The sequence below is a fragment of the Ranitomeya variabilis genome, chromosome 4 (assembly GCF_051348905.1).
Source record: "Ranitomeya variabilis isolate aRanVar5 chromosome 4, aRanVar5.hap1, whole genome shotgun sequence".
Taxonomy (NCBI): Eukaryota; Metazoa; Chordata; class Amphibia; order Anura; family Dendrobatidae; genus Ranitomeya; species Ranitomeya variabilis.
The window spans coordinates 311136411-311160906 of record NC_135235.1 but is presented as its reverse complement, the minus strand read 5'-3'; the positions used below and the strand labels follow the sequence as shown (position 1 = coordinate 311160906).

Here is a 24496-nt window from a genome sequence, read left to right as displayed (position 1 = left end):
TTACATAAAATGGTTGTTATTAAGATCACATCGCATTCCAAGTAATCGCTTCATTCCAAACAAGTGAAAAAGTATAAATTATGTAACGACCTCAGGATTGATAAACACAGTACATACATACAGACGGTTCTCCGGTGACCTACACAGGTTATACGCAGCTTCCTAAATATACATCACGGGATTCCTCTCCACAAATAGTATTCAAGAAATATACTAAAAAATGCATTTAGAGTGGTTGAAGGATCTGAGCAAGACGACGCGGTGACGATGGGTTTGCAAAATCTCATCGGTGACCATGTGCAACCTGTGTTCAGTATGGGCCTGGATTTGGTTGAATACTCTTAAAGGGAATCTGTCACCTGTTTTTTGCTACCCCATCTGAGAGCAGCATAATGTAGGGTCAGAGATTCTGACTCCAGTGATGTATCACTTGCTGTCCCTGTTTTCTCTGCTGCAGATCTAGCAGTTCTCTGAATGCTGAGCTCTGTATAACTCCGCCCACACCACTGATTGTCAGCTTTCTGCCTATGCAGAGTGTACACAAAGCTACAAATCAGTGTTGTGCGCGGGGTTATACAGAGCTCTTGAATATGGAGGACTACCTGCCAGATTATTACCAAAGGGCTGGTAATCCTGCGAATAAAAGTGATTTTATAAAAAAATACGGTAAGTGACACATCGCTGGAATCAGTAAAATATTTTGAAAAGTCGTTTGGTTTTTGCGCAACACAAAGCTGCACAAAACATTTGTGATTTTTCTCTGACAAAGTGGTGTGCGCCACTTATCAAATTCAGGGCATGTTACCCCATCACGCCCTGTCAAAAAGACTGGCGTGTACAATGCTAGTCTTAATGAATCTGCCCCTCTGTCTCTACATCACGTTGCTGTCGGATTAGGTTAGTCGCTCCTCAATTACAGAGAAATCTGCATATGATTTGATATGTAAATGAGGCTGACAAACTATTTGTAGATCTGAAGCCTCTGTGATGGAGGCTTCAGATCTACCATAGTCTTTTAGCCATATTTGCATATCAATTCAAACGCTGATTTCTCCGTAACAGAGGAGCGGACTGGCCATGTAAAGGTATTGCTGGACTTGTGTTTGAAAAGGCAACATGCACATATAATTTGAGGGATGACAGTCCCTTTAAAATAATTAACAGTGACCCTTGGAGGTGGAATAGGCCTATTCTTTTACAATTGTCTCTCTACCTTTAGATACTTAATTTATCATGGGCGATACTTATGTCTAACTGTGCAACATAGATCCAGTGTTTTATCTTATGGGAACATATTTGTCAACCGCACAACGATCCGTCCTGTTTCTCTGGGTGATGCCTTTTTAGTCTCCATGCACATGTCCTTAAAGGGGTTGCCCCGGGCTTTGATATTACTTACCTTTTAGAGTACGTCATCAATATAAAGTTAGCAGGCCTTGTATGCTGCAGGAGGTACGGAGTGTACTGAAGTGAATGGGGGCTGAGCTGTCGTACCCCAGAATCCCCTACTCCTTATTTCTGGCAAAGTGCAGTACCTACCTGCTAACAGCTGATCGGTGGGGGCGCTAAGTGTCTGACAATACCTTTGTGTGTAGAAAAGCTTTAGCGCATGCTTTGATGTGTTTTTTCTGGCAGATTTATATAGAATCTTTCCCCAAACACTCCAGCATCCCATACTGCTCTATGGCTGCCATATTACAGCTCCATATACCCGGGCCTTAGGCGGCTTTACACATTTTGTATGGACAGATACATCGTAGTTTTGGATTCCTTCTCGGCTTCTGAGTGTACATTGTTTCATCACATCTGCTGAATAGAAACAAATCCCTGCAAGAAGCGCTGTTAATGTATTAAAAATAATAATATAGTACCTTCTCATTATTACATCCTGCCCCCAGAGGCCCTCGGCAATAGAGAGGCCATAATATCCACCACTGTCACTGATTATTCGGGGCCCATCTTTGCAGAGATGGTTTTTAGGGGCAATTTTTTTCTGTAACCATTTTTTTTTTTCAAGTATTGTAAAGCACCAGATTACCTTCTACACATTTTCGTCCTTTAAATTGATGACTCCAAACCCCACCCCCTAAAAAAAAGTTACATGACTTATTTTTGCTGCCTTTCCTACCATGGATCTGTTCTTGGGAAAGCTGGGTGGCAACCAATGGCCTCCGATGCATCTGTCACACATTTTTCTTATGGTTTAGTCCTGGATACACAGTGATTTATAAAAAGCAGATTTGCCTTGCAGGAGCCTGAGTGATTCAGACTGGCACAGTCACCCAGCTTTCTTGGCATCCTGCATGTATGTTTCCATAGTCTCCGCTCCCGTGGTGGTGGCTAATTAGAGCTATAAATGATCACATCTGCCCTAGAGGCTGTGGGACGACCATATGGGTTGTCGTCCAGCGCTCCCATAGACAGATCTCATGGTTACACGGATAGATTTGGACATGGCGAGACATCAAAAACCTCAGACACGACAGTCGTTTGATGCAGTTTGTAGGCCATATGGTCACCAGACGCGTACGACCCTTTGGCTGCATCTTCAAGAACCTTTCTCATAAATAAGTCAACATAAATAGACTTCTTAACTATGTGACAGGCAAACAAGTCTGAAATAGGAATGATCAAGACAAAAATGTCACTTGACCCCTAAAAAAAACAAAGACAAAGTGTCTTCAAGGATCTGACGCCTTGAATTCAAATATTGCAGCTAATTGAACACAAATGAGGGTCGTGTATCCACAGCCATTCAGTCTCTGGGCACAAGACCTCAGGAGTTGACCATTGCTCCACCGAAGAACCTCTCCGTGTCATTGGTGGATCACGGCTAGAAAATGGAAATGTTAAGGCTGAGCCATGACATGTGAGTCTTCTTCATGGTCGCCATGTTGTATGGTCAGCCTCGATAACGACCATTGCTTCTACCCCTCCAGAATCTTGGTCTCTCCAGTATGGATATAAATGAATATTGTCTCATATTGATGGTGGTTTTATGGCGGCACCTGCACGGGATTTTACTCCTGGATTGAGGCTATGGCCGATGTTTGCTTGAATGTATTAAATGTCTAGCTGAAGATCGATGTGATGGTCGAGGATGGACATCTGTAAGCCAAAGGAGAGGAAACGGGGTATTATCAATGGTTCAATAACACAAAAATGTCTTTATTACAGAAGTTTTAAAATCTGGACTAAATTCCGATGACAAGATAATAATCTTATAATAATAATTTTTATTTGTATATAGCACTAACATATTCCGCAGCGCTTTACAGGTTGCACACATTATCATCGCTGTCCCCGTTGGGGGTCACAATCTAAATTCCCTATCAGTATGTCTTTTGGTATGTGGGAGGAACCGGAGTACCCGGAGGAAACCCACGCAAACACGGGGAGAACATACAAACTCCTTGCAGATGTTGTCCGAGGTGGGATTAGAACCCAGGACTCCAGCGCTGCAAGGCTGCAGTGCTAACCACTGAGCCACCGTGCTGCCCACACAGGTACGAGTAAGGCTATTTATGTTATGTGACTTAAAAATTACAATGATGTTTGTTTTTTTTTATTTCATAAATCAATAGTGCACACGAAAATAAGCAATGAAAACCTATTTTTCCATTTCTGCGAGAGATGACAGTTGGTGCTTGTAAAACTCTATGGAGAGCTAGAGGCAGATTCAAACATTCTAAGCCAGTTGTTTTTTTGTGACAAAAAAAAGTGCAGTTCCACAATTGTTTGTTTTTTGTTTTTATCATGTTCACTAAATCTGAAAACTGACCTGCCATTATGATTCTTGAGGTCATTCCGAGTTTGTAGACACCAAACATGTCTAGGTTCTGTTTTATTTAAGTGGTTTAAAAAAAAATCCAAAGTTTGCAAAAAAAAGCACCATATTCCAAGACCTGTAGCGTCTCCATTTTTCGTGATCTGGGGCTGAGTGAGGGTTTATTTTTTGCGCGCCAAGCTGATGTTTTTATTGATACCATATTGCGTTAGGCACCATGTTTTGATCACCTGTTATTGCATTTTATTGCAATGTTGCGGCAACCCAAAAATACATAATTCTGGCATTTTTATTCTTTTCTCATTAGGCCGTTTACTGATCGGATTAATTATTTTTATATTTTGATAGATCAGGCGGTTCTGAACTCGATGATACCAATTGTGTGTTTTTTTTTATTTTGAATAGGGCGATTTAAACTTTTTAAAAAATAAAATAACTTCCTTTTTACTTTTCACTTGCTTCAACAGTCTGCATGGGAAATAAGAAGCTGTGATCATCCGATCGCCTATGCTGCACGTAGCAGAGCTTCAGCCCTGCTCTGTGTAGCTAAAATGATCATGTGCTATGAGGGCCAGACACGGGGCAATGACAATCACAGGGGTCTCCTGCCGACCCCGAGTTGTCATGCCAACCCATCTGCGACCCCTGGTTATGTTACACAGGCGCGGATGGGCAGGGTATGTGACGCGCTTCTGGCGCAAACATGTTAAATGCTGCAGTCAATCTCTGACACTGACATTTAACATGTTAGTTAACAGCCGTGGCTGGATCGGGACTCCACCAGCGGCTGTTAGAGGCACATGTCAGCTGATGTAATCTGACATGTGCCAGAAAGCATGACATGTATACACGTTAAAGGTCATTTACGGGGTTAAAAAGGGCACTTTTTACCCAGTGTTTTCCTGCCAAAACATTATGAAATGCTGAATGTTTGCACAGTTCTCCGTAGATGTTTATAAGCAACAACCGTTATCTTTCTATAATGGGAAAAATCTCTATCCACTGAAGACAGATTTTACCCATAATTTAAGATTGATCAGTCCTGGTGGAGAAAGAAGCAAATTTCTCTAATAAGATCAACTTTTGTAATATATTTTCACATGTACTATTAATTTATATAATTAAAAAAAAAAAAAAATTGGTGAACTTTTAAAAAGGACCTTTCACTTGATTTTTTTTTTTATATAAGCGGAGTACCTCCTCCAGTTGCCGATGCGCTGCTGATTCTGGAACAGTTTTTTTTATTCTGTTCCCTTCTGTAATAAAGTTATAGCCCCCAGTAATAGATGCAACTTTTCACTTTAGCCAACTGGGTGTATACCACTCTGAGTGCAACAGTGTTTTGATTGGCGGGCATCAGAGGAGAAAAAGCAGTTCTGTGGTACACGCCCAGTAGGAAAATATGCATCTTTATAAGTGCGGCGCACAGAAGAGGAAGAAAACTGCAGCGGCATGTGTAGGAGGTACACTATTTAAATACAATAATAAATAATCCAGTGAAAAAAATGGCCTCTTTAGTTGTGAGCAAAACACTTGGCAATAAAGGGATTACTCTTCAATCCTCACCACTGTTGTCAATGTGAATGGTTTAATTTTGCAGATCAATCCCAAGTGAAAGTCAACTTTTTATATTATTTATATAAACTTTTATGTTAAAAGGTACAGCATACAGTTTGTGTATTTAATATACAGTATGTATAATCTATCCCAACCACAAAATGACAATGGTGACAATAAAGCAAGAACAAAACGTGCAGCTTAGTGTGGACTTACGGAGGAGAGCCTGTAGCTGAGCGGACATAAGCGGGGGAGGGCCTCCTGTGAACACAGCCGGATGTAACACGTTAGTAGAAGGAAAAAGCTGAAATAATCCCCAAAACACTGCAGCGTGATTGTCCTCCAGACGACACTACCTTATCCTAACCACAGTAGATTGAAGATTACAGTTCTAGAACAAACTTGTTTGAAAGAGAAATAAAAACAAAAATACTTAACATCAAGCGCAGATTCTGGAAATGCTGAGGATAGTGTGTTCCACCTTTAAAGGGGTTATCCGGGACTTTAATTTTCTTACTATGGTCCTAAGAGCTAATACACAGACCACTTCTGCCGGTGATTCAGTGGTTTCCGCTGACATCACATGGACACAGTGGCGGCTTCTCTACCACTTTACTCTGTTGACTGGGCGTGACTGCCAATGTCATGCTGATAAACAGTCGACTCTCCGATGCCTAACTGCAAGGAGCCGGCTGTCAATCAGCATGACGTTCACAGTCTTACCACGTTGGCAGAGCACAGCGGAAGAGCTGCTCTGTTGACGTGGACCACCTGAATCACTAGCAGGAACATTCAATGCCGGTGCTGAGTAGAACAGATGAGTTGTTATCTCTGTTAGACCTGCTGTTAGATTTTAGGCCCATAATAATAATAAAAAAAAGTAGTCTTGAATTCCTCCATCAAAGGGAGTCTGTTACCAGGGGCATAACTCGTAGAGGTTGTGACCGGGCCCATGCGGGTGGGAGCCTGCCGATGCCAGCAGAAACTTTAACTGGATGTGCAATCTCAGACACACATCCAGTTGAAGTGCATTGCAACGCACAGACTCGTTGGGTCCATGCGCGCCAATACAAGCTACTAACCAATCAGAGGCCAGCAGCTGACGCATGTGACTGGGGGCGCATGACGCTTGCTGAACTCAGTTGCCAGCTTGACAAGAGGACGTTGTCCGGTGGGAAGAGGAGAGGAGCTGCTAATCAGTGGTGAGGGAGTGACTGATCTATATGGCAGCAGGTTTAGTAGTCCTAACCCTAAATGGGATATGTAGAGGTTGCGTGCAGCTCCGGGACCTCAGTGCACAATGTATGACCGCCCCCTACTACACTGTGCCATTTATAATACTTATTGAGTGTTTGGGCCTCCTCAGGCCCCAGGATACAATTGTGGCTGCCACCTCTGCCCTTCCTCGTCTGCTGCATGTGATGGGGGAGTACTTGAGAAGATCGGTACCTTCCTGGCAGGTGGCTCCTACGTAGCGGTTGAGACAGATGCATCCACCGGTCAGGGCGTTGCACTGTGCATTCCAGCCACAGTCGCAGCTCAGGCTGCAGTTAGGTCCATAGTGATTTATCCTACAGTCTGGGGTGAAGAACAAACGTTCAGTGATGGTGCAATCCACTTGGCTATTTCGAGCATGCTGAGAGTTGTAGTTTCACAAGAGATGGAGAGCCACAGCTTGCATACCATTGTCCTATATTGTGTTCTCTAACCTGAGGCTGCACCAAACTACAACTCCCAACTGCTGTAGTTTTGCAACAATTAAAGGACCACTGGGCTAATCCACTGATGGAGATCACCAGCTGCACTGTACCTAGATCACAGGTTGCTCCCGTCTTCCCAGGTGGACAAAAGCAAATACCAGTCACCGGGTCACACGGTCCGTCCCCTTCACATTCACAAATCTTCCCACAATTTTCTCCAAATGTTCCTGAATTGCAGCCTGGAAGATGTAGGAGATGATAAAACTTTAAAGTTGGTGAGACATAATGATCACCTTTAAGAACTGTAATGTTCACCCTTCAACCCTTTTCTCGCACAATAAGCAACGTTAATGTGCAGAGTATTTCAATTGTAAATTATCTTGTACTGATCCTGGAAAAAACCGCACCAAAAACGCGGTAAAAACGCATGCTGATTTCTTGCAGAAAATGTCCGGTTTTGCCCAGGAAATTTCTGCAAGAAATCCTGAACGTGTGCACACAGCCTAAATGTGCTCCAATACTGCAGAGAGAAGCGGATTTATCAAATGAATACAAGTCGAGCTCTGTATAGACTATAAACCAGCACTGAAGCCTGAGGCAGAATTGTGAATGAATTTTTAGAGCTAAAAGCAAGATCTATCAGTACAGGGTAAGTAATGTATGTACACAGTGACTGCACCAGCAGAATAGTGAGTGTAGCTCTGGGGTATAATACAGGATGTAACTCAGGATCAGTACATGATCAGTAATGTAATGTATGTACACAGTGACTGCACCAGCAGAATAGTGAGTGCAGCTCTCGAGTATAATACGGGATGTAACTCAGGATCTGTAATGTATGTACACAGTGACTGCACCAGCAGAATAGTGAGTGCAGCTCCAGGGTATAATACAGGATGTAACTCAGGATCAGTAATGTAATGTATGTACACAGTGACTGCACCAGCAGAATAGTGAGTGCAGCTCTGGAGTATAATACAGAATGTAACTCAGGATCAGTAATGTAATGTATGTACACAGTGACTGCACCAGCAGAATAGTGAGTGCAGCTCTGGAGTATAATACAGAATGTAACTCAGGATCAGTAATGTATGTACACAGTGACTGCACCAGCAGAATAGTGAGTGCAGCTCTGGAGTATAATACAGGATGTAACTCAGGATCAGTACAGGATCAGTAATGTAATGTATGTACACAGTGACTGCACCAGCAGAATAGTGAGTGCAGCTCTGGAGTATAATACAGGATGTAACTCAGGATCAGTAATGTATGTACACAGTGACTGCACCAGCAGAATAGTGAGTGCAGCTCTGGAGTATAATACAGGATGTAACTCAGGATCAGTAATGTAATGTATGTACACAGTGACTGCACCAGCAGAATAGTGAGTGCAGCTCTGGAGTATAATACAGGATGTAACTCAGGATCAGTAATGTATGTACACAGTGACTGCACCAGCAGAATAGTGAGTGCAGCTCTGGAGTATAATACAGGATGTAACTCAGGATCAGTAATGTAATGTATGTACACAGTGACTGCACCAGCAGAATAGTGAGTGCAGCTCTGGAGTATAATACAGGATGTAACTCGGAATCAGTACAGGATAAGTAAAATATATACACAGTAACAATGTTTAGTGTATATTATATATAAACTGAAAATTAAGATCTACCGTACTTTGTACATTTAGAAAGTACCATATGTAAGTCCAGTAGATGTTATGTTCTGTCCCTGCAGACTTTTGACACACAATATTTTTTCAACTTTTTATTATGAAATATATATCTAAAAAAAAATATGTATCTTTAACATGTATTTTATATCCCATTTCTATTTGTCCTCTCTTCTCAGTAATATTTAGGTTTGTCTTTACATCTCAGGATTTTGTAGCGTATGTCTCCCATGTGACACTGACCTTTTTCACATCTGTCTCCATTGAAACCAGCAGGGCAGCGGCAAACCCCAGTCACTGGGTCACAGGATGCTCCATTTTCACAGTCGCACATCTCCTGGCACTTGTTTCCATGGTAACCATGGGGGCAAACTACAGAATAGTAGTAAAAGCGCAGCGATGAGTTTCACTCTATTGAATTCTGATTTTTTTTTATCTAGTAAATATCCATTTTTGTTTCTGAGGGACTCGCTCTTCCTTGACTTCAGCATCAGACTGCTGTTCCTTGGGTCATACACACTAGTGGCTAGTCATTTTCCTGAAGTCAGCTCTTTAAGGCCCATTATTGTGTCAGAGTCACGGGCTAAGGGGGCAATCTAGTGGCAGTGTCTTACTCGCTTGTCTTTGAGGAGGATCACATATGTTAATAGAAAAAACGATACTAGAACATTTTCTCAAAATATGTGTACAGGAAAACGCAGTTACTATGGGCAATTGTTCCATGGAATCCACAAAGATCCTTGGCTGATTTTGTTATGCCATAAATGTGTATGAGAAGACTATCCTTTCTAAGCGGCTTCATTTTTTTTTTTTTGTGGAACAAGTCCTTTACCAAAAGATAAGATTAGAGACTTCATGGACAATTGAAGGGGGTTGTAAACCGTGTAGGTCACAGTCCCTATCATCAGAAGAAGGCCAGCCTTGTAGGAAAACCACAGACATTGTAGTCTATCTCCTCCAGGGACTCGGAGGAGAGGTCGCGGCCCTACTACCACCTCCACACCCTGCTCCTGTCATGGACATTTCCTCCTCCTGACTGGCATATCAGGGCGACTTACAGTGTTGGCATGCGTTTCCATAGTACCCTCCCAAGCACTGACAGGTCCCAGTTACTTTGTCGCACGTCCCATTGTTCAGACAGGAACAGTCCATCTGACAGGCTTCTCCATATTTCCCAGGAGGACATTCTGTAATGAATGAGGAGATGTTACAGAATATTTACACAGCATATTGTTCTGGGCTAATGGCCAATGGAGTAACTTGAAGCACATGGGCCCCAATGCAAAAGCTCCTACGGGGCCCCCAATTATTGAAAATCATTAAAAGTAGTGATCTTTTCATATTGGCCAAAGTGACCTTTTGGGCCTTCCTGAGCCCAATGCAATTGCTTCCCCTGCACCTATAGTTACACCCCTGCTCTGATACTGCTTTTTAGATTCATTCACTCCAAGTAGAGATCCTGAAAATGGAGCACAACTTCCATATGATTAATACAGAGCACCGCCGCCCATTAACTGTACCTACCGTCCTCGCATGTGACTCCAGTCCATCCCAGGCCACAGCTGCATGTCCCATTGGTCGGGTTACACAATCCTCCATTCTTACAGGCGCAAATCTGCAGACAATTTGCGCCAAAATAATTTTTGGTGCAGACTGAAATGTTAAAGAGAAAAAAAAAGTCCATAACGGCCATATACACCTGATAGGTTGAGTCAAGAATTACACAGACATTTGCTCAAAGGATCCCATTGTTTGATAATACTGCCCAGCATCCCCAGCCAAACCCCCTACAAACTGACCATGGGAGACTTGTGGTATAGAAAGTGGACAACCCCTATCCTGCATTTTGTTCTATATACCGCTCTCCATGATTGGCATCATTCATACCGCGTTCGCAGTTTTTTCCTATTCTTCCAGGCGCACAGACACAATCGCCGGTCACATGGTCACACGATCCATTAGGACCGCAGCGACACACGTGGCTGCACCCATTTCCGTATCTTCCTGGTGGACACACTGTAAAAGAACCACTAATTATATGACATGACAGTGTATAGGTATACTGCACATAACGCCAGGAGAGAGGCTTACCAGTGCCACAATCAGACCCCACGTAGCCCGGCAGACAATGGCATGCTCCAGTCGTGGATTCACAATGGCCGCCGTTCTTACACTTGCAGTCCTGCTCGCAGTCCCTTCCATAAAATCCACTGGTGCATTCTAAAACGGGAAAATATATAACAATGAGTTGGGGTCCGGGTTCCCAGAGACATAGGAGAGAATTGATTAAGGATTGCATTTCAACACTGACGTGTTCTGGAAGTGTGACCCCCTACATTCTGACTTCTGTAGTGAAGGATGCACTTACTTATCTGACACGTGTGTCCGTGATAGCCTGGAGCGCAGATACACTCCCCGGTCACCGGGTGGCAGTCTTGATGCTGACCGGGACACTGACATATTTTGCCACAATTTGTGCCATATGTTCCAGGCACACAAGCTGTAGAGAAAAACACGACATAATGGAAGACTGGTATTATCTATACATCAGTGTGGTAATGGCGTCATATAGAAGACATCACGAGGCATCTACATCTGCTACAGTCAATCAGTGCTGTCATCTACTAAATATCACAGTATTGATACTTTTTACATTTTCTCACTTACTTTGGTCACATCCATTGCCTGTAAATCCCGGTGGACAGCCACACTCCCCGGTGATGTGATTGCATGGGGTTCCATGGGAGCAGTTACAAACTTTCGCACAGTGATCACCATATGAGCCCGGGAGACAAGCTAAGAAAAATTAAAATAGATACTAATTTACAGTAAGTGGTAAATCATAAAAGTTTTTATTTTTCCACATTAGAGCAATATTGTAGTAATTAAATTCTAAAACATAGGAGCAGTATAATAGCAGTTATATTCCTGTACATAGGGGCAGTATTATAGTAGTTATATTCTTGTACATAGGGGCAGTATTATAGTAGTTATATTCTTGTACATAGGGGCAGTATTATAGTAGTTATATTCTTGTACATAGGGGCAGTATTATAGTAGTTATATTCCTGTACATAGGGGCAGTATTATAGTAGTTATATTCTTGTACATAGGGGCAGTATTATAGTAGTTATATTCCTGTACATAGAGGCAGTATTATAGTAGTTATATTCTTGTACATAGGAGCGGTATTATAGTAGTTATATTCTTGTACATAGGAGCAGTATTATAGTAGTTATATTCTTGTACATAGGAGCAGTATTATAGTAGTTATATTCTTGTACATAGGAGCAGTATTATAGTTGTTATATTCTTGTACATAGGAGCAGTATTATAGTAGTTATATTCTTGTACATAGGAGCAGTATTATAGTTGTTATATTCTTGTACATAGGGAGCAGTAGTATAATAGTTATATTCTTGTACATAGGAGCAGTATTATAGTAGTTATATTCTTGTACATAGGAGCAGTATTATAGTAGTTATATTCTTGTACATAGGAGCAGTATTATAGTTGTTATATTCTTGTACATAGGAGCAGTATTATAGTAGTTATATTCTTGTACATAGGAGCAGTATTATAGTAGTTTTATATTCTTGTACATAGGAGGTAGTATTATATTAGTTATATTCCTGCAGATAGAATAATTCTCATGTGTGTGGCCTATTAGAATGGCCACCGTGGACGGAGAAGAATGCTTTTTTTTAGGGTACAGTTAATGTAATATGTGTGCTTCTTGGGTGCAAAACCAAACATCGTTTTTACATAATGTATTTTCTTATCTCTTATACCTGGGACTTCAGAACTTACGCTTATCACAATGTTTTCCTCTCCATCCTTTGGGGCAGTCACAGGCGCCAGTAATGTGGTGGCAGGAATTGCCATATCGACATTCACATTTTTCCAGGCACTGGACTCCAAATGTCCCCACAGGACAGGCTGCAACATAAAAATGGGTACATGGGATATTCTCTCAATTATTGGTAGATATATGATAACAGGTAAGTAAGTACAGGACAAAGTTCCATTTCCATTCCTTATATACATCACCACATTTAGGGCTGAATGATCTATATTCTTCATGCCTGGCTGCTGTTTTATACAGTATATATATTTAGTCTGATCAGTGTCTCATCGTGGACTATTGTTCTTTACCCCTTTCCAGACTGCAGCTCAGCTTGTTCAGACAAAGTATGCTGGAACTTAGTAAGGGCAAGATTTTTTTTACCATTTTAGTAAATGGAGGATGATAAAGTATCTGAATGAGCACAGAATTGCCAATGTGGTAATTAAAGCGCCGCTGCAGGCTTTTTTTTTTACATGTGAGTGCAATGCATGTAATTTCATAGTCACGGTTGGCGTTTTCATCTATTTTCAGCCCCGCTCCGGTCGCTCTGGCACAACCTAATGGCTATTTTCATAGATTTGCATTAAGAGGAGTTAAATAAGCGACCCCTGATCACAAAGCAACCACTGTGCGACTTAGCAGGCTGCACGTGGTGCCGGATCGAGGCTGAAATGGGTGAAGACTGAAGACGGCTACCGGTGAGTGTGACTACATGCGTTACACTCACATACATGATCCCTAACAAAGGGATTTTATCAAAACGCCGGAGTGGTGCTTTAAAGGATACAAAAGGATTATCATTCCAAAAGTTTGAAACGTCCAGAGACACAATGCTTCACCTCCAAACATATTGATCTGCCTCTAGCAGACAACTGCTAGGTACACGGTGTAACCAGGCATAAGTAAGGTTAGGTGCAGCTTAAAAGGGACTTCTTGTAAGTTTTAGTTTAGCGACATCATACAGGGAAGATGGAACCTAACAGACATTACCAGATAGAGTCCAACCTGTAGTTCCCCTGATGTCTTGTGGCCTTAGGCTGTTGCCTACTTTGCCTTTCTCTCTTGAACCTTGCCCTGCATTTTCATGATCATATTATTTCTCCACTCTCTCCCCATACGTCATACCTTCACCTACCTGTCTGACAAGTCTCTCCAGTCCACCCCGCTGGGCACATACAAGCGCCTGTGCCACGATCACACAGTCCACCATTTTGACAAGAGCAGTTTTGCATACAGTTGTCTCCATATTTTCCTAGAGAACATTCTGGAACAGAAGTAGAAAAATGACAAAGTAATTGGTCATAGCTGCCGAGAAGAGCGACGCAATTACTGCGGCGTGTATGGTCCTACTATAACTGGTTTTACATGGAGAATTACTCACCCAGTTCACACGCCAGTCCTGTCCAACCTTTAGGGCAGAGACAGCGGCCCGTGATGTGATTGCAGGCGCCTCCGTTTCTACAGATACATGGCTGAAGACACTTTTCTCCATAGAAACCTTCCAGACAAGCTGGAGAAATAAAAGGTAATGACACGTTTTTAACAGTTTTTAAATACGGCAATCTCCGTGACATGTCGAGCACGCAATGCTATTGCCGTAATGGGTAAACCTACTGGGGACGCTCCAGAATCGCATTGCCCTTGGTCACTTACACCGAGTGCTCTGCCGTTAAATCAGAGCCCCTCAGTCCACGGATTTAACCATTAACCGCTCCACCGCTCTGGTCACAGAGAGGAATATTTGGAAACTGAATTTATTGACTCTGTATGGCGGCATTTTTAGACACCAGGCGGCGGGATTGTGTTTTACTGTGATGTGAGTATGGCAGCAGAAGGGTTTATTTATGTATGGCGGTGTTAGCACTGTATGAAAATATTATTTGCCACATAGTAAGAGGGTATATGTTAGTATGAATACATTTAATACATTTTATTTTTCATTTTGAAGCATAATATTTATACCAGAATACCATATATTATACACTTAAAGGGAACCTGGCCTGATCAAATTGGTGTCTGATCTGCCGGCAGCATGTTATAGAGTAGGAGGAGCTGATCTGAATTAGAGACATTTTAGTTGGGAAAGTTTTGATAAAACTTGTATTTTATCCAGTGAAATCCCTGGTGTTTTATGGATATGAGTCCAGTGGGTGGTCCTACTAGTGGTTGACAGTCTGTCTTGTATGACTGCTTGCAGAGACAGCTGTCAGTCACTAGTAGGACCGCCCACTGGACTCACACATACAAACACCAGGAATGTCAATGAATAAAATACAAGTTATAGTGAATCTTTCTACAAACCCATATGTCATTCTGCTCCGCTTCTCCTTCTCTGTACCGTGCTGTCCACAGATCCGACGCCATGTACAACATGACCAATTTCCTTTAATACACACAAATATGTGTTTATATATGCAGGTCTTACACGGACAACAGTTATTGCAAACAATCTTGCCTGGAGGCGTACATGGCCTTTTATCTCAGACAACCCCTTTAAGGAGTCCTGACTTACCATGCTCACACAGTGGTCCAGTCCACCCTGGCGCACAGATACACTCCCCGCTAACATGGTTACACTTGGCGCCATTATGACACAGACACGTCTCCTTGCAGCCTCTTCCATATCTGTTGTTTTCACATTCTACAGCAAGAAATATATTAAACCATTATCTAATGACCTGATAGGAAATGTCCCAATGTGAACCATCTCTCAACGGTGATAGATCCTCTAAGTGGAAACTGTCAGTAATGTCAAGCATCCTGAGCCATCTATATGGGAATATAGATCACAGGAAGCTGGATAAAATGACACCTTGATATCTGTGATCCAATGTCTTGTGCCAGAGAAATCCACATTTTTGTTAATATAATATGTAAATGAGCTGTTAAGATCTATGGTCCGGACATAGATCTCCCTGAGAATCTGCCTCCAGAGATTATTATAAATGAAAGAGAGAGTTGCCAGTGTGAGACATGTAATGACTGACAGTCTGCTCTCCTGATATACTAGTCTCACACTGGTAACTCTCCCTTTCATTTAAAATAAGCAGCCATAGAGGAGAATACGACTCCAATATCTCAACTGGTATTAATAAGACACAGTCTATGTATTAACAACTCACTTTGGTTGCATGTAGGTCCTAACCAACCATCTTGGCACGTGCAGGCCCCATTGATACGGTTGCAGCCGGCACCATTGGCACACTGGCAGCTGTTGGCACAGTCCGTACCATAGAATCCTTCTGGACATGCTGTAAAAGACAGAAATGTGAATTCACGTCTTGAGACTTGTACTCACTGCCATTAAAGTGTTTCTCTCATTCTCATAAATTAGTGCAGAAAAATGTAAGCAATTTTGCAATAAACGAACTATTCAGATTTTTCACAGTTTCAGCAGTCCTTGATATATTAACATTTTCTTTTGTTTACAGCTTGTTTACAGCTTGTTGCCTTGGAGACCGACCACACAGTAGAACATGTGCAGTGTTTACAAGCTCCATTCTAATGAGAAGCTTGTCAGGATCGCTGGAGCGCACTGCTACCTCCTAATCCTGGACAGCTTCAGTGCAGTGCTTACAAGCTAGACAGCAGCGGTGGTCGGTCTCCTAGGCAACAAGCTGTAAACAAAAGAAAAGGGTAAATATTTCAAAATGGAAATCCAGTGGTATCCATCTATGATGATGGGAAGCTCTGTTCGCCTTAATCTCTTGCTTGCTGGGGGTTACAGCTCTGTAGCAGCTGGAGACGCCAACGTGAAACATGTAAGTCTTAGAGTACGTTCACACTGGGCAAATCCTGACCTCTTGGCAGGAAAGAAGCTGCTGAAAAAGACATGGTTTTCTTGTGTTTTTGTTTTGGCATGCTAGATTTGTCTCTTATGCATGCTGATTAGGTTTAGTGCTGAAAGCAAAAGTCCTATTCTATAGAATCAGGTTTTGGCACAAAGAATGCAGCAAAATCTGATAACTGCATGTTTGGTGCGTTTTTTTTCACCACCCATTAATTTCAATGGGTGAAAAACGCTGAAAGAAGTGACATGCTCCATTGTGCAAAAAACCATGCCAAGCACAAAATCCTGCACAAAAAAAACACAGCTGAAAATGTGCAAAAGAAAAAAACCTGCAAAAACGCCCTGTGTGAACTCCGCCTTACTTGTAACACAGATGTGTGCAGAATATCCTTGACATATATGGTGCAAATGTGTGTGTCGTTCTGGCACAGACCAGCTCTGAGAGCCCCCACAAATACAAGTGCGACTCACCGATTTCACAGTATGTCCCCCGCCAGCCTGGGGCGCACGTGCAGGCTCCACTCACGTGGTCGCACAGGGCACCGTTCTCACACTGACACTGGTGTCTGCAGTCTGACCCGTACCAGCCGGCCGGGCACTCTGTCAGAATATACAAGCATGCAATGTGTAAGCCGTCCGGATCTGCTGGGACTTGTAGTGTTAATGAGTAAGGATGAACTTACTCCGATCGCATTGCCTTCCAGTGTAGCCGGACTCGCAGACACAATCCCCCGTTACGGGGTCACAGCCCCAGTCGCTGTTACTGCAGTCGCAGCTCCTGCCGCAGTCCGCTCCCCAGTAGCCGCTGTCACAGGCTGCAGAGCAAGGAAACATTAAAGCCCCGACCATCCAGAACAAGAATCACTGGAATCCTCAGATTATTGGACTGGAAATGTTGTGTATTATTCTATATACCTCTCCTGCAGTTGTGTCCGGTAAATCCAGGCGGACAAGCGCACCGGCCAGTCACAGGGTTGCACTGGCTGTCATCTTGGCACAGGCACCGTGACTGGCAGCCATGCCCAAACCAACCACTGGGGCATCCTACAAATAGAACAAAAATACCACATTGCCCTTAGGTTCATTTTTCAGCTTTTCACAACTATACGTACTTCCTCCGTCTGTGCAAGTTTTAGTTAGTATGGTAATTCTGGAATTCTATTCATGCATCAGGTAGAACAGGATGAACAAAGGAAAAGAGGGATTTCACATCATCATAACCATTCCTTGCGGAAGACGACAGCTGACAATGAAGCATTCATTGTTACATTGTGTTACTTACGGTCCCTGCAGTGGTCCCCGGTGTAGCCCGGCTCACAGAGGCACTTCCCGGAGGCAGGGTGACAGCTGCCATTATTGTCACACAGTGGGCAGACCTCCAGACAGCCGTCCCCCCAATGTCCTATGGGGCAATCTGCAACAAACAGGCAAGAATGGAAAGAATTTACAAGCTCAAACCACAGGGCCACTTGTTAATTCCTCAGCTCACATCCTGACTCCAAAATACTGCTTGTAAATCCAGAATCATGCCAGCGCTAAATGAAGAATTTACTGTCATTCTTTTTTTTTTTAACCGCTCCCTTGTAAGGGGCTGCAGGAGTGACGTGGGAGACGCCGCATTAACAACCCACCCAAGATGGAGCCATCACCTGCAGCTTAGGGATGTCCATTCTGGTTCAGATTGTTTATGCCATTTCTATATAGATGGGCTTACGACAAAAGAAAAATGGCGCCACACTTGTCCACAGGTCATGTTTGGTATTGCAGCTCAGAACCATTCACATAAACAGTAAAGAGGCCAATGAAAAGCTGCAATTTAAAGAGCAACTAAACTTGTATTTATCTATTTGTAAATAATAATAATAATGCTGTCTGGCATGGAAAGTTATTAAACTTTTCTAACTACTTTATTAGGGGATTTGTTTTTGCTCCTTAAAAAAAAATAGCATGCAAATGGCTTCCAACCCCTACTGTTATCTGCACTAATATCAGAACATATGCATTTGGAGTACAGATGATGGCAGTGATGGGCCGGGTCAGCTCCTGTCCTGATAGGTACAACACCCAGAAGAGGGAAGATGGCTGCTGACCCAGTCACTGCAATCATCCGTACTCCAAAGGAGGACCTTCTGGAATCAATGCAGCTGGAGGCAGATGAATACATGGCAGAATATCAGTGGTTTGGAATCCACTTGCATGCAGGTTTTTTTTTGTTTTGTTTTTTTTTTTTGCAGGAATGAAGACAAATCCTCCACTCAAGTGATTTGCAAAGTTTCAGAACTTTCCATGCTGGAAAAAATTATTTAAAAAAAAAATAAATATATTAATCATTAAAGTGACAGTACACCTGTTTTGGGGAATGGGGTAATAATACACAGGATGAAGACGGCATGGAAACATCTCAGTTATTGCCAATTTTGACTTCAGAGACAAAATAGCACATTTTGCAAGGGAAATGTTCAGTGTAGTTCATGGAGTACAGAACAACTCACAGAAAGGGTTAATAATAAATCTAAAAGATCAAACACACATAATGAACATTTGTGGCAGAAGGATGGAAAATATTCTTGTGTAAAATATTTGTAAATAACTTTAGTCCTGGGAGGAATCAGCTAGCTGGTAGTCACACATCATGCTAATCCCCAGAAATGGAATATTCATCTTAAAAGAACAGGACATCACCTTTTAAAAGCTGTTAAACATCTTAAAAGGCAAGAAAACAGGACCTTTGACACTTAGAGGACATCTACATGTTAAACAAAGTCTCCAAAATCACTCAAAATAGCAGCAAAAAGAAAGAAGAAGCTAATTATATGGAATACAACCTGCAGGACTAAGAAACGGGAGACTATCATGGTGTCTCTGGGAGGCCATAGAAAGCAGGTTTTAGACAAGGAGAAAAACACACAAAGTGGATAAAAGTGCAAAATGAAAGCTGTTCTGAAAATCAAGTACCCTAGATGCACACAGAACTCCCATCCAGCCTATATTACTGGGAGAGGCACTCCCAGAAGAGGAAAAAAACAGGTGTCAAACTTCTAAATAGGGGAACTGAAAATGATTGAAAGATTGAAGATTACAGAATGATTTATTTTTTTTCCTTATGTAACTGAAGACAACTAATATTTTTTTTTCTATATCAAAAGGTGTCTATAACCTTTAAATCCACAGCCAGTAAGGGGCCATCCCCTTTAACCCCTTAATGACAGCCAATACGTCTTTTAACTGACCTGAGATATAAGAGAATAGCCTCCCCATACAGGTGACAATCCAGCAGCTGTCGGCTGTGCACTATAGCTGACAACTTGCTGTATCAGCCATGATCAGTGTTTGCACCGTCCAAATCTGTTTAACCCCTTAGATGCTGCTGTCAATAGTGACTACATCTTTATAAATGGTTAACAGAGTGTGGGGGTTTCCTCTTTATCCCAACTGGTGCCCTCAGATCATGATTTTGTGGTCCTGATGTTTGCAATGGCAATTCATGACCAAATAGCGGCCTAAGAATCTAACGGCTATAGTAATCTGTTCAGAAGTTAGAGGCATTTAGGTGGTAAAAATACACATTTTCATTTCTGTCATACCACTTTGTATTAATTCCTGTAAAGCACCTGAAGGGTTAATAAACTACCTGACTGCAGTTTTCAATATGTCAGGGGGTGCTGTTTTTAAAATGGTATCATGTTTGGGGGTTTCCCAATATATGAGACCCCTAAAGTCACTTCAAACATGGATAAGTCCCTAAAAAAATATATTTTGTCAATTTCCTTGAAAAAATATGAAAAATTGCTGCTACATTTTTAAACCTCCTAAAATGCTAACAAAATAAAATAACATTTTACAAATGGTGCTGATGTAGAGCTGACATGTGGGAAATGTTATTTATTAATGGTTTGCTGTGGTATGACTAGCTGGATTAAAGGGATAATCATTCAAATTTAGAAAATTGCTAATTTTTTAACATTTTTCTCAAATTTTTGATATTTTTTATAAATAAACACAAAACATATTGACCTAAATTTACCATTATCATAAAGTATAACGTGTCACGAAAAAAACAGTCTCAAAATCACTGGGATTTGTTGAAGCATTGCAGAGTTATTACCACATAAAGTGACACTGGTCAGATTTCAAAAATTTGGCTCTGTCACTATTAAACCAAGCCTTCATGTGCACTAGCAGTGAAAGATGAAGAAGGACAAGAAGGCGATGGGTTTTTTCCTCCTTTTTTTGGATTCTGATATGGAGTACAATAGGATCGAGGAGGAGGAGGAGGAGGAGGAGGATATTATGGGCTTTTACCATTTTGTTCTGCCTCCGGACCCCCGTAAGGCGTGCTAATTCATTCGGGTGATGCACTAGTATAAAACATGACCTAAGCAGCGGTCCTCACAAAATAGTTATAATGAAATAAGTGATGCACCGGAGAGCCCGCAGTTACATTACTGAGGATCCTTGTTCTCTACAAACTTTCCCTCCATTCCACAACTGTGGCAAGAAAATGAAAGATATACAACCTGTCTGCTCCGATAAATCACTTTTTAGAGCTCAGACATCGGCTACCGCTGCTAATTTCCTGATAAACTGGAGGAGATGATAGAACCGACAAAAAAGAAATAAGCACATTTATCTGTACGCTGCGGGGGAGGGGAGATATACACAGAATACTCCGTCTTGTGCCTCCGTTGTTTTCCTCTATGTATTTCTATTTGTGCTTACTGGAATAAACCCCGTTAATGGGTAGAGTCTGTATAAAATGCACTGGTGGTCAGCAGCATAATGTGGGGGGCATGTAACACACCGACACGCACATTTTCTTTATCGAGGGAGCTCCGCACTTAGTTGCTGGAACTGCCACTACTACAATCCTATGCATACAGAATTACATGTTGTATTTTAACTTTTTTTTTTTTTCTGCAGCCTCTAGGGGGCGCCATTTTTATTTGCACAGCAAATATAACCAGCCCAGGGCATAGAGGACAGCGGTGGGTGCACGACTGCACCTCCTTTACTGTGGCTTTCTCAGCTGTGATCTGGGCTCTCCCCCTAGGATCCAGGCGCTGTTTTATTGTAGTCCAGAGTCAGTGATGTAATTTGAAGCTTGTGAAAAAGCTCCAATGGAGCCCCCAACTATTGCATTTTTTTAAAATAGCATTTGTCTTTTCATATGGGCCAAAGGGACTATTAGGGCCCCCAAGGATGTAGGACCCTGGGGGGCAATTGCAACCCCTACCTTTATTCTAGTTACATAGCGAATCAGAAGAACTATACTACATTTCTAATTGGAAGCATTTGCTAATATTATTACATCTAGCCATATTGGGATAGGATCTTGGAGAAGGGAATACCCCATTCAGTTAACCCCTTATGTCTCCATATAGAGTCCTGTGGGGTCATTTGCCTCTTGCTTACCTTTGGAGCAGTCGGAGCCAGTTTTACCAGCTGGGCAAATGCAAGTTCCATCAGCATGGTTACACGGAGCGCCCCCACATGTGCAGGACTGGAAGCAGTTCACTCCGTAGGTCCCTGCAGGGCATTCTGTGCGCAAGGCAAAAGTAATTATTATCATAAAATAAAACTAAAATATAACATATGGCGTGAATGTCTCAGGATAGAAAGTCCATCCTATACTAGCTATGGTGATGTGACCGCCCGGATGCCAGGCCATAAGCCGTGTCCATGTGAGAATGCCACCCCTGCAAGCATGCACAATGCAGCCATAAAGATCAGCCGTCCTTAGTACATGATAAATGGACTATACATCTAGATCCATTATCCGCCATATGTGAACACGCCTCTAAAGCATTTTAATTGAATTTTTATTACTAAGGCCTGAATCCAATCAATGCTCCCGAATGTGCCGTAAAAGTAATGTATCTGCAAAACTTTTCTTATCATAGTCTACGGCTTAAAGGTTCAATGCAGCAAAGACGTGATCATTACTTATCGCGTATCTCCAAAATAGTAACCCTTTTTTTTGTCCTTAATGATTTGTGAGCTCCTTCACAACCAACTTCTTAATTACTCCCCTACATCTAAAATGAAGTATGAAGCAATTTTGCAGTCTTCGTTAAAAATCTCCTACCGTTTTGTGTACACAGCTCCCATGCAGACTTATCTGCCTTCTATTTCTACCCTACGTTTTGCTAATATAGGGGGATAGAAAGAAGAGAGTAAAATGTCAGGATCTTAATAAAGGGGGCTTCCTGTTAGCTCGGGAGCTGAATACAGAAAATTGTAGGAGACTTTTAATGCAAATTGCTTATTTTTTTATTTGAAATTCACTGACTCAAAGAAAAAACTTTTTTTTTCTTTATATACTACTTTATCCTATTCATTCGGTGATACCCAAAAAACTTAGGGAGGGTATAGCTGTGATGATAGAAACATATTAGTAGGTTGTATCACTTATTGCTTTAAGCTCATTTATTTACAGTATTATAGCACAAAAGTGAGTACACCCCTCACATTTTTGTAAATATTGTATTATCTTTTCATGGGACAACACTGAAAATCTGACACCTTGATACAATGTAAAGTAGTCAGTGTGCAGCTTGTATAGCAATGTATATTTGGTGCCCTCTAAATAAGACCATACAGCGGTTTAACAAGACAGGTTCCACTGAGAACAGACCTCGCCATGGTCGACCACAGAAGCGGAGTGCACGTGCTCGTTGTCATATCCAGAGGTATACGCCACACACTGCATCACATTGGTCTGCATGGCCGTCGTCTCAGAAGGAAGCCTCTTCTAAAGATGACGCACAAGAAAAACCCACAAACACTTTGCTGAAGACATGGCTAAGAACTAAGGACAAAGAGTACTGGAACCATGTCCTGTGGTCTGATGAGACCAAGACTAACTTATTTAAATCAGATGGTGTCAAGCGTGTGTGGCGGAAACCAGGTGAGGAGTACAAAGACAAGTGTGTCCTGCCTACAGTCAAGCATGGTGGTGGGACGGTCATGGTTTGGAGCTGCATGAGTGCTGCCAGCTGTGGGGAGTTACAGCTCATTGAGGGAACCATAAATGCCAACATGTACTGTAAACCTTATTGAGCATCTGTGGGGCATCCTCAAATGGAAGATGGCGGAGCGCGAGGTCTCTAACATCCACCAACTCCGTGATGTCGTCATGGAGGTGGGAAGAGGATCCAGTGGCCACCTGTGAAGCTCTAGTGACCTCCATGTCCAAGAAAGGTAAGACAGTGCTGGAAAATAATGATGGCAGCACAAAATATTCACACTTTGGGCACATTTTGGCAATTTTCACTTAGGGGTGCACTTACTTTTGTTGCCTGCGGTTTAGACATTAATGACTGTGTGTTACATTTTTTAAAAGGCACCAAATTTACACTGCTATGCAAGCTATACACTGCCTAATGTACATTGTATCAAAGTGTCAGATCTTCAAAATAAATAGTAAAATATTTATTTGAGGGGTGTACTCACTTATGTGATATACTGTATTTTTTTTAACTGGAGAATCCCTTTAAGGCTTGAACAGAAGTGTCCCCTCTTTGTGCTTTAAGTGTTACCTTGGTCACAGTTTTCTCCGTGGTATCCCTGCGGACATTGCTTCAGACACCTCCCATTGGTGTGGTCACATGATATGCCTTGCTGGCAGGCGCATTTACTTTTGCAGCCAACTCCATAAAATCCTGAGTCACATTCTAGAAAAGCAGAGGAGCCGTTCAGTAATGAGCCGTGTCCTATAAATACAATCCATTACGAGCAGTATAAAGAAAGAAGGGCAGCGACTCACTTTCCAGTGTTAGCGGACAAGGCAGGGTTGACTCTTGCCCTCACTTAGTCTCAGTATACTGTACTAGGTCCTTATGGGAACACATTGTATTCTACTGTATGGCCAGCAGGCGGTGCTACAGTAATATCCTATGGCAGCAGTGACAGCCCTGTGTCAGACCAGTTGGCAGCCGCATTATCTCCACCATTACTCCAAAGCAACATGCCCGCTGCCTTGGGGTCATCCTTGATTCCGAGCTTTCATTCACCCCCCACATCCAATCACTGGCTCGCTCTTCGTATCTGCATCTCAAAAACATTTCTAGAATTCGCCCTTTTCTTACTTTCGATCATATTCCTCACCAACCGTTACACCGATGCCTCTACCTTGTGCCAGTCA

At 42.2% G+C, this 24496-nt stretch overlaps 1 protein-coding gene across 2 annotated transcripts in view; it reads right to left on the bottom strand.

Moving 5' to 3' along the window:
• Positions 1 to 24496, bottom strand: part of MEGF6 (multiple EGF like domains 6) — a 514242-nt gene continuing 489746 nt past the window's right edge. For both annotated transcript variants that reach the window (XM_077250415.1, XM_077250416.1), the window contains 22 exons: positions 23892 to 24026; positions 21766 to 21891; positions 17636 to 17767; positions 17269 to 17397; positions 17037 to 17168; positions 16825 to 16953; positions 15686 to 15814; positions 15076 to 15204; positions 13945 to 14073; positions 13699 to 13827; positions 12527 to 12655; positions 11384 to 11512; positions 11085 to 11216; positions 10808 to 10936; positions 10604 to 10732; positions 10241 to 10369; positions 9775 to 9903; positions 8960 to 9088; positions 7155 to 7283; positions 6794 to 6922; positions 5561 to 5605; positions 1 to 3108 (listed from right to left, as the gene is read on the bottom strand). In XM_077250415.1, coding sequence (XP_077106530.1) covers positions 3038 to 3108; positions 5561 to 5605; positions 6794 to 6922; positions 7155 to 7283; positions 8960 to 9088; positions 9775 to 9903; positions 10241 to 10369; positions 10604 to 10732; positions 10808 to 10936; positions 11085 to 11216; positions 11384 to 11512; positions 12527 to 12655; positions 13699 to 13827; positions 13945 to 14073; positions 15076 to 15204; positions 15686 to 15814; positions 16825 to 16953; positions 17037 to 17168; positions 17269 to 17397; positions 17636 to 17767; positions 21766 to 21891; positions 23892 to 24026 — 2708 coding nt within the window. In that variant the 3' untranslated portion in view covers positions 1 to 3037. The remainder of the gene's footprint in view (positions 3109 to 5560; positions 5606 to 6793; positions 6923 to 7154; positions 7284 to 8959; positions 9089 to 9774; positions 9904 to 10240; positions 10370 to 10603; positions 10733 to 10807; positions 10937 to 11084; positions 11217 to 11383; positions 11513 to 12526; positions 12656 to 13698; positions 13828 to 13944; positions 14074 to 15075; positions 15205 to 15685; positions 15815 to 16824; positions 16954 to 17036; positions 17169 to 17268; positions 17398 to 17635; positions 17768 to 21765; positions 21892 to 23891; positions 24027 to 24496) is intronic.